Genomic DNA, 10,848 nt, shown 5'->3' on the forward strand with positions numbered 1-10,848 from the left:
GTTTGCTCATCAGGTTCGTAACTAAACTAAATTCGTATTGCATTGTATATGTATCGGTGCAAACGAAATTTTGTCGGGCTGAATTTTGTTTGCCTGTCCTATGAACAGGTTGAACATGCGGACGAGTCGCCACTGCAATGAACAAAATATATATAAATCATTTAATCGTTTCTGTCATCGTTACATTGGAATTGTACATTTCTTTCAAACATTAAGAAACACAACGCTTCGAATGATACAAAACATCAATAGCTAGACCAATTCATTTGCTTCCAATATCCATACATTTAGTATACTAGGTGTGTTCTTGTTCTTAAATCGATTATAACCAGATATAAAACTAAAACAATGTACTCTCCGTTGTTCGGTAGAAAAGAAAAAAAACATATTACAGACTAATATTTGTCACTTATCTGAATAACTAAAAACTAATCAATAATTTCGTTATAGTTGGTCTTATATACCTACTAAAAGTACTAAAAGTACTAAAATCAAACCTTGAACTACTTTGTTCTGACTTCCACTCAATGATTCCATATTTCTATTTCCGCGCGTTTGATCAACCGAATAACGAACCGTTGGATTTTCCGATTCTGCCACTTTTGCACGTCATTATCCTAACAATATAGGTACAAACGATACGTATGTTTTCATTTTTACTAGAAAACAAACTTTGCTGGCAGTCGCTTAGTGCAGCTAGCTTTTACTGCTGGGTGGCATCACGGAAGCGGCCATATTGGGTAAATTTTTGTAGAACTGTAGCAACTGCTCCGGACTCAACGTTTGCAAATATAGGCTGGGATTGGAGTAGATGGCTGACAGATAGATCGGATCGAATGGAAAGCTCGACCCGGCCGGTGATGAAGATGCTGACTGGGCCGGTGAAGAGGATGGCGGTTGAGTCGGTGGCAAGTGCACCCGGGTATTGGTCGCGTTCGATGCGGCAGACTGCTGTTGTTGAATTTGTTGAAGCATCTGTAGCTGCTTCTGCTTTTGTTCCTGAATCCGCTTCTGTTCCAATGCCAGCGCTTGAGCTTTCTGTTGCTGCTCGAGTGCGGCTTGTTTCTGTTGCTGTTCGAGGAGCAATTTTTGCTGCTGCTGCAGTTGAACCTGCTGTAGGAGTTTTATCTGTTGACTTAGCGGGTGCGCGGAAGGTGAATCAGCTGGGGGAGGATGCTGTGGAGACGGTATTTGTTTTGCTGGAGAAGGAAACTGCAGGGAGATGGGTTGCTGATTGGTTTGTTGTACGATTGCAGGCTGTGGCTGAATTAGTGGGGCAGCTTGTTGAGTCTGAGGGTTAGATCGACGGCGCTGAGTTTTCTTTGGTGGCACTGGCGGTTGCTCGGCAAGGGTTCCCAGCAGTTGTGTTAGTCCCGGAATGGATGCTTTCGCTAAACCAGAAGAGGATAGTATACTGGCCACCAGAAGAGGGTTTGCTTTTTGAAGGTTAGCCAATAAGAGTCCTGTTTCAAGTAGCGAGTTCGGATTTGAATTGGTTCCATTGGAGCTTGAAGCCGATGAACCAGACGATGAGGGTCCAAGCGAGATCTTCGGACTAGGTACCTTCGGGTGAACAACAGCGGGTGGAGTGCCGGCTGTTGCTGGCAATGGCACAATTTCGAATTGTTTCTTTCTGATATTCGGAGCATTTTGCTGCTGTGGACTGGCTGCTGGTGGTTGTGTAACTGGTAGAGAACTTTGATTTGAAGATGGAACCAGCGTAATTTGCAGACTTGGTGCCGTCCGTGGAGTACGATTAGCGCTAATATTGGACGAAGTTCGCTGACGTGATGTTGAAGGCAAAAAATCCAGACCAGCTGGTGTTTTGGCGGATAAATTTTCCACTCCGGTGGCAGTGCCACCGGTTAAATCTAGTAGATCCATTGCAACTACATTTGTTGCACTGGCAGGAATTGATCGTGATGGAACAATAGGAATGGTTGGAATTTCCTTCGGATTGCCGAAAATTTGACCAGTCTTAGCGTACATACCCTGCGTTTGACATTCGATTGGTGTGGGTATGCATTTCCGTTCCCGCGGGCGGTTGTCTTCACCCGCCGTCTTAACGCCCCGCTGGGGAGTAACCTCTGCCGTGATGTTGATGCGCATAGGATTGGGACTCGACTTTGGACTGTGCTGTGTGATGGCAGAGAAAATGCTTGCCCCGTTGGATATTGGTGTCACTTCGAGTCCACCTTCGCGAAGAATATCAAGCTTACGTTTCTTCATCGGAGGCAGCAAAGAGGGAATCGGTCGAATCGACAATCCAACCTGTTTGGCAGTGTTGCTCGGGATGGAATTCTTGGTCGGTATTGATGAATCGCTTTCATCGTCGTTATCGCTATCTACGAGGTCAATCACTTCGGTTGGAGTTGGGATGTTTATTCGTGGAGAATTTGCATTGCCTGTTGTCCCTGAACCAGCAGGGTTTCCACTCATAACGGCTGCCAAACCAGCAATGGCCGCCGTTCCAGCGGCACTGCCAAGCAAACTAGAAGCGATAGGAGTAATCGTAGTAAGACTTTGATTTCCAAAAAGTCCTGTTCCACTGTTAAACAGGGAAATGTTTTCTTGATCAAATTGTTTTTTACCAACATTGGCAGGTGCTGGTGAACTACTGGACGTGCTCGTTGATGCTTTACGATCGGCTTTCATTCGAACGTGTCGCAATGAAGTTGTTTTTGACGGTGCATTCACCGCACTAGGTGGATTTGTACTGGAAGTACTAATCGAAACTGTTCCACTTGTTGGACAAACCGATACTTCTTTTATGGTCAGATCGGGATCCGTATTCGCCGATCGATTCAATGGGAATAATGTTGCACTTATGTTGTTCTCGTAGTTCGACGCTTTGGAACTATCAGCTGAAGCTGGAGATTCGATATTGATTTCTTGACCTGATTTATCTTGTTTAAAGCTATATTTGAACTGAGGACTTTCATTTGGTCCAACGTTAGAGTTTTTGTCGCTCGATTGCACTGTAATCTGTTGAATTTGGATTTGATTTGTGATTTGAATTTGATTCGTTATATGCTGTGGACTTTGTCCACTGATTTGTTGACTATTTGGTGGCTGATTGCCCTGAGGGTGAATAGTAGTCTGATGAACCGTAATGGTTGTGTGCGGTTGATTTATCTGAATCTGCGAAGATTGCGGATCTTTTTCATCAATGTTTGGCCGAACAATTACCGTCAACGGAACAGATACGGGTGACATTCCCAAATGAACCCCAGTAGGGCTGCCGGTCACCGTACTGCTATTACTGTTATTATTTTCCAACAGCGGAGAAAGAGCCTTTCCTCGGACTTTACTTTGTACTTCGCTCGATTCTTCTTTAGTGAAATCCACAGCTGCCTTGGTTTCCGGTTCTATTTTTACCAGTACCTCTTCTGCTGCTTGACAAACCGCTTCTTTATTCTCTTTGTCTTCCTTCGGTTCTATTGTCACCGCTGTTTCCTGTTCCAACGTTTCTACCTTTTCCACTTTCACCTCTCCAATACTCTCCTTGACTTCGTACTCGTGCGGTGTCGGTGAAATCTGACTTTCATGCGTAGCCTCCTCTTGCTCTTCGATCTCCTTCTTCACAGCCTCTGCGATTTCTCGCTGGTGTTTTTCATATGGCAAAAGTATCTTCTCATACTTTCGTCTATTCATAAGGCCATTTTCGCCACCGGTCCCGCTCAGTATCTGGTTCCATTTTTCCTTAGTACTAATCTCACTGTAACCACCCATGTTGAGGACACGAGTGTATATAAGATACAGTTTCACTAAAATCAAAAACAAAAAAGATTAATCAAAGATACTGAAGTAATAAATTAGACAATTTAGATATTTTACCATTACGCAATGTTATCGCCTGACTATTAGCGTAGGCCAACGCTTTCGCGTCCAAAAATTGCTGCAACCGTTGCAAAAAGTCCCGTTCGTCGGCGGCCATTCCTTCATGAAGTCGGAATAAGTTATTTTCCTTTTCGTCCTCGTCTTCATTATCACGTCCAACATCTTCCTGCACATCACGGATGCTAGGTTCAGTTCTTCCTGGCAGATCTGTGCTGGTGTCTTCTTCATCGTCTTCGAGATTACTTTCCTGCGCACCACCGGTGTCTTTCTCCAGCAGTAATTTAGCCACTTTCGGTTTACGACCAACCTTCGGCTTTCGCCCTCTCGTCGATTTGGTAGCTTTGGGGGGCTTTCCACGTCCTGCTTTGGTTGGCTGTATCGGCACAGGCAAAGGCACGACTGGTACAGCGATCGGATCCGCGAGCACCGGTTTACCCTGTGCTGCCCGGGCTGGTCGTGGATTATAGCGTGGCGTTGCTTGCAGATCGACCTTCTTCGAGGGTGATACCTACAAACAGAAAAATAATGCGTCACGTCAAAAATATTTACAAATATGCGAAAGCAAACATTTACCTTGCTATAGGAATAATCCGAAACATCCGAATCGTTGGATTCGCTCTCCTCGGATAATCCTTCCTTTTTGATGGGCTGCGTAGACGAGTCGGACAGGGTTTTCTTTCGCTTGCCACGGGGTCTACCCTTCAGCTTCGGAGCCAAATGATTACACAGCAGCTCGTGCGTCTCCAGCTCCGGATAGTCGAAGGTGTCCTTGCAAAACATGACCCGCATGTTGGCCGTCGTGGCCACAAAGCCACTGAGCGTCTCCACCAGTGTGTTCCGTAACCAGTCATCGTCGACACCCTCCAGACGTTTCAGTACGGCCCGGTAGCGACAGTAGCGGGAAAAGCTCAGCACTGCAACCTTGGAAGCGGCATTCTCGGCTGCAACGATAACGGAGGGTGGTAATGGGTAAGACGAATTGAGTCATTAACTTTTACTGCTTGTCTGTCTTTAAGCTAAACTGTTTGTGTGATCATCGCAGTTCGGTTTTCTGCTGATGCATCGGGTTCGAGTTTATTTTAAATATCGAATTTCTGTTTGTTTTTTCAGGGAATGTTCTGCCACAGCGAGTCGTTCGGAAAGCCGGCAAATGACGTCGGCGAAATGCAACAGAGAGAATGCGAAAACAATTTATTTTACATTCATTTTTCGTTTCTTGTTAGTTTTAGATGAATTTTATGGCATTTTCGAAACATATCGTGCAACAACAATGATTTCGGAAGAAAAAACTTCATACTATTACGGATAAATGGATGATGATGGATATTAAAGTGAAGAATAATTTTTGATAACAGTGTACTGCCACTGGAAGCATATCTGTCCCATGTTACAAAACACGAAAATGAGAAAATCGCACTTAAAGTTGAAAAACTGATTTTTCTAAAATTATTTAGTTTTGATGTTATTATTTGTCCTTCTTTGAGATAATGTTGAAAAACTGTCGAAACAACAAGATGTCGAAAATGACCAAATGAAACATGGGACAGTTATGCTTCCACCGGCAGTGTAACAATTTAACAAAGGCCAAATTAAGTAATTTCAGAAAAAAGAAGAGAGATTCATTCCTGTTCAATTTCAAATGTTGACCAAACTTCGTGATTTTAGTCATGACCTTGAAATGCGGTCAGGCATATATTAATATATTTTTGAAACGATGGTTCTACAATTGATGAAGGGACGGTAAGGGAAAGTAATGAAGGAGTTTTTTTTGGAATGGAGGGCACCTTCCAGCATTGGACAAAAGGTAGGAGTTACAACACTTGTTAAGCGTAGCTATCTATTACCCCCCCCCCCCCCCCCCCCTTTGCTTTCCACTCTTTCCCCTCCATTCCCGAAAAATCTTTCATTACTTTCCCTTACCGTCGCTTCATTAATTGTAGAACCATCGTTTCAAAAAAATATTAATTTCTAATGTGTCAAAGGTAATTTCAACATGATAGAGACGGCATAAAAGAAATTAATATAAAACATTTTAATTTACCTTTTATATTTAGATTTTCACATGTAATAATCAGTGCCGATTAATCTGTTTCATAGACCAGGCAGAAAACTTAATTGAAGTTAATTAGATTGAAGAAATGGAGAACTGCCACGTTTTTAAATTGCTGAAAAACATCTTCGAAATTGGTGGACCGTTATATTTGCAAGATCTGGGAGGACAAAAAACTGCCGGTAAAGTAAACGGAGAGAGAGTCATCTGTTCCAATAACAATAACAACAGGCCGACATATTGTATTGCTGTATTGCTGTAAAGTATCATGACATTACGCCAATCGAAGCCGTCTACGAAATACTGTCTATTCTGGCGTCTATATTTGTTAGCCAGGAGATACATGAGCCAGTTCCGGGCGGGCCAGAATCAAAGAGCAAAATCAATACAATAGATGTGCCCAAATATTACATTTTTGTCAACTTCAAGGCAGCGTATGAAACAGTCGATCAAGAACAGCTTTATACACGAATTATGCTCGAGACCGATTAAGCTTTCCGGATATCTTATAAGACATAGCCACCGCAAAACAATGTAATATAATAGATGCGCATTTTAGCGATACTGTCAAGTCCGTACAAGTTACGCGAAGCATTGCACTCTCCGTTCATCGACGCTGGTTCCAGCACCTGGCTGATTGTTTAAGGCAATGGATGCACGGTGAAGCCTACGCACTAGCCGTTCTTCATCCTTCAATATGCAGCCAGGCGGTTATTTCATATACAGCTCAACTCATCAGTCAAATTCACGTTAAGATATGCGGTCTTAATCTGGCTATCGAAAAATCAGGTTACGTTAAGATGCTATCGCTAACAAAGGTCTGAAGGTGGGTTGCTTGATCACGGAGGCAAAGGAGGTCTCCTCGGCATCCTCCTCGTCAAGTTAGGAAGGTTTTCCTGGAGAAGGTTGTATGTAACAGTCGAAATACGTATCTGCGGATTGTTTACGTGAGTGGATGGCTGGTTTGGCTATGTTATACTTATAGTGTAATTATAGTATAGTGAAATTTTGTAATTATCCTTAAGGTGAACATTGTGGTGCATAATTTTTAGTAGAATAAGACAGAAAACCTTCCTAACTTGACTCGTATTCGAGATTCTGCTAAGACGCGCAACATAATAACCTTTAAGGCCTCCTCCTCGTACTTCTGCATATAGCCCTGGGCTATTAGGCAAGCTGCCATCTACATAAAGGGGCTCCAGTTCCTCCTTCATCGCAGCTTGCCAATCCAGTTCGTCCGGATAATACAGCGTCGCTTCCAAAGCTTATGGTACATCATCAGCGGCCAGAATATAGCAGATTTGATTTGAGAGAGCCGAAGGGGGAGACTTGTTGATCCATGACGATCGACGAAGAATTTCTTCCGGTCCAAGTCATCATTGGTGTCATCCTCTGGCTCCGCAGCTTCTTCTGGTTCAGTGTTTTCGTAAAACGTGAATTTTCGTGGCAAGCGATGACCGTGCGTGATAATTTTGCCTCTTTCAAAAGCACTAGCATACGAAACTTTCATACCGCTAGTGGAAGTATAACTGTCCCAAGTCACATGTTGCCATTTTTGATATTTTGGTGTCTATCGGTATAATTAGGTATGTTTATTGTTTATTGTTGTTTATTTGTTACCAATCAACAGACCCAGATGGTCCTAATAATGCTTAAGTATACTTAAAATATTTACTTTAATTCTAGAACGTGGAATGTGGTAGTCGAATCCAGAAGAAACTCTATTACAAAGAAAAAGTCTGTTGCGATAAGTTGTGTAGTTTCTGAGAAAAAGGTACATACAGTTTTAAAATCGAAAGCGAAAACCATTTTTGCAGGATAGTTGTCCGGCATTCTAGCAACATGTCCTGCCCAACGTATCCGTCCAGCTTTAACCACTTTCTGAATACTTGGTTCGCCGTAGAGACGCGCGAGCTCGTGGTTCATTCTTCGCCTCCATACACCGTTCTCTTGCACTCCGCCAAAGATGGTTCTTAGCACCCGCCGTTCGAAAACTCCGAGTGCTCGTATGTCCTCTTCTAGCAGTGTCCACGTTTCGTGCCCGTAGAGGAGAACCGGTCTAATTAGCGTTTTGTACAGTGTGCACTTTGTACGGGGGCTCAAATTGTTCGACCGCAAGTGTTTGTGGAGTCCGTAGTAGGCCCGACTTCCGCTGATAATACGTCTTTTAATCTCACGACTGGCATTGTTGTCCTCTGTTGCCAGTGAGCCAAGGTATACGAACTCGTCGACTACCTCGAACTCATCCCCGTCGATTACCACGGTACTGCCCAAGCGAGCCCTGTCGCTCTCGGTCCCGCCCGCCAGCATATACTTCGTTTTAGACGTATTTATCTTCAGTCCAATCTTCTCTGCTTCGCGTTTTAGTCTGGTGTACTGATCTTCCATCGCCTCAAATTTTCTGCCGGCAGCATCCACGTCGTCAGAAAAACAGATAAATTGAATGGATTTATTGAAAATCGTGCCCCGCATTTCGATCGCCGCTCGTCTTATAACATCTTCAAGCGCAATGTTGAATACCAGGCAGGAAAGACCATCACCTTGTCGAAGTCCCCTGCGAGATTCGAATGGGTCCGACAATCCACCCGAGATTCTCACACAGCACTGGATCCCATCCATCGTAACCATGATAAGTCTAGTTAGCTTACCCGGAAAGCCGTTTTCGTCCAAAATTTTCCATAGCTCTTCTCGGTTTACGCTATCATATGCGGCTTTGAAATCGATGAACAGGTGGTGCGTGGGGACTCGGAATTCGCGGCACTTCTGGAGGATCTGCCGCAGGGTGAAGACCGTTGGTCCGTTGTAGACCGACCCTCCATGAAGCCGGCCTGGTAACTTCCCACAAATCTATTGGCTATTGGCGATAGTCGATCAAAGAGGATTTGGGACAGTACTTTGAAGGCGGCATTCAGGATAGTGATTGCTCGGTAGTTCTCACAATCCAGCTTATCGCCTTTCTTGTAGATAGGGCAGATAACCCCGTCTTTCCACTCCTCCGGTAGTCGTTCCGTATCCCAAATCTTGACAATCAGTTGATGCAGACAGCCGGCCAACTTGTTCGGGCCCATTTTAATAAGTTCCGCTTCAATTCCATCCTTTCCCGCTGCTTTGTTGTTCTTCAGCCGCTGGATGGCTTCTTTAACTTCCCTTGTCGATGGGGGTGGCACATCTTCGTCGCTTGCTGAATCAATGTGGTCACTTCCTCCGCTATCATGGTCTTCCGCCTGCACGCCATTCAGGTGTTCATCGTAGTGCTGCTTCCTCCTTTCGATCACCGCACGGTCGTCAGTTAAGATACCTCCTTCTTTATCTCTGCACATTTCGGCCCACGGCACGAAGCCTTTGCGAGATCCGTTGAGTCTTTGATAGAACTTCCGTGTGTCGTGAAAGCGGTACAGCTGTTCGAATTCTTCGCACTCTTTCTCCTCTTGGTTGCGCTTCTTCTCCTTGAAGAATCGGGTTTGCTGCCTCCGCTTCTGTTTGTATCGCTCCACATTCTGACGGGTAGCTCTACGCAGCATTTGTACCCGCGCTGCGTTATTCTCAGCCAATATCTGCTGGCATTCCTCGTCAAACCATTCGTTACGTCGATTCGGTGCCACACTGCCTAGGACGTTCTCCGCTACGCTGTTAATGGCTGTTTTCACGGTATTCCAACAGTCCTCAAGAGGGGCTTCTTCCAGCTCACCCTCTTCCGGCAGCGCAGTTTCGATAGATAACGCGTAGTTTTCGGCGACCTCCGGTTGCTTCAGTCGCGCTAGATTATACCGTGGCGGGCGGCGGTATCGTATGTTGTTCACAACAGATAGTTTTTAACGTATCCTTACCATCAGTAGGTAGTGATCCGAATCAATGTTAGCGCCCGGATAGGTTCTGACGTCTATAATGTCTGAAAAGTGCCGACCATCTATCAGAACGTGGTCGATTTGAGATTCTGTCTGGTTGAGTGATCTCCAGGTGTACCGATGGTAGAGGTTATGCTGGAAGAAGGTACTATGTATGGCCATGTTCTTGGAGGCGACGAAGTCGACAAGTCTTAGGCCGTTTTCGTTCGTTTGCGGGTGGGCGCTGAACCGTCCAATCACCGGTTTGAATTCCTCCTCCTGACCAACCTGAGCATTACAGTCCCCGATGATAATTTTGACATCATGTCTTGGGCAGCGGTCGTATTCACGCTCTAACTGCGCGTAGAATTCGTCTTTGTCATCATCGGTACTTCCGAAGTGAGGGCTGTGCATGTTAATTATGCTTATATTGAAGAATCGGCCCTTGATTCTTAATCTGCACATTCGAGGGTTGATCGGCCACCACCCGATTACCCGCTTCTGCATCTCGCCCATCACTATAAAAGCTGTGCCCAGCTCGTGTGTATTGCCGCAGCTCTGGTAGATGGTATGACCATCGTTCCTTTCCAGCATACCTCCTGCAGCGCTACGATGTCGAACTTGCGGCTCTTCACTTCTTTAGAAAGCACGTGGGTACTTCCGAGGAAATTTAGAGACCGACAGTTACATGTTCCTAATTTCCAATCGTTAGTCCGTTTACGTCGCCTGGGTCTTTGCCGATTGTTCCGATTAGAGTTATTATTATTACTTACGGAGTCCATTGCTTTGGTTTTTTTAGTGGTTCAGGCTTGCAAAGCCCGCAACCAACCCCACAGTATCGCCGGAGGACCAACGTAGCTCGAAGGAGCCCTTCTTCCTTGTCAGCATACGACCTTGGTTTCCACCGGGGTTGGTTACCCGATCTCCACCGAAGTTGCTCGTATCCCGGCTGGTACTATGAGGAGGTAGGAGTTGCTAGGTAAGAGGCTGTGAACTACTGTGGGGTCTATTTTATGCCCAGTGCACAAGGCACCGATGGTACGCATTACCAAGCCGTTTACCAGCCTATAACAAAATTAGTATCAACATAAGCGGAAAAGACTGCAGAACTAAAATCTGTAATAAAAAATTTAT

The 10,848-nt window shown here is 44.9% G+C and overlaps 1 protein-coding gene across 1 annotated transcript in view; it reads right to left on the reverse strand.

The window, feature by feature from the left end:
* Window positions 1–261: 261 nt before the first annotated feature.
* Window positions 262–10,848, reverse strand: part of LOC128734168 (uncharacterized) — a 108,817-nt gene continuing 98,230 nt past the window's right edge. Inside the window, exons 5-7 of the mRNA XM_053828212.1 lie at window positions 4,414–4,781; window positions 3,838–4,348; window positions 262–3,767 (exon numbers count right to left, since the gene is read on the reverse strand). Of these exons, the coding sequence (XP_053684187.1) occupies window positions 697–3,767; window positions 3,838–4,348; window positions 4,414–4,781 (3,950 nt within the window). The 3' untranslated portion in view covers window positions 262–696. The remainder of the gene's footprint in view (window positions 3,768–3,837; window positions 4,349–4,413; window positions 4,782–10,848) is intronic.

This window comes from Sabethes cyaneus, chromosome 2 (assembly GCF_943734655.1).
Source record: "Sabethes cyaneus chromosome 2, idSabCyanKW18_F2, whole genome shotgun sequence".
Lineage (NCBI taxonomy): Eukaryota > Metazoa > Arthropoda > Insecta > Diptera > Culicidae > Sabethes > Sabethes cyaneus.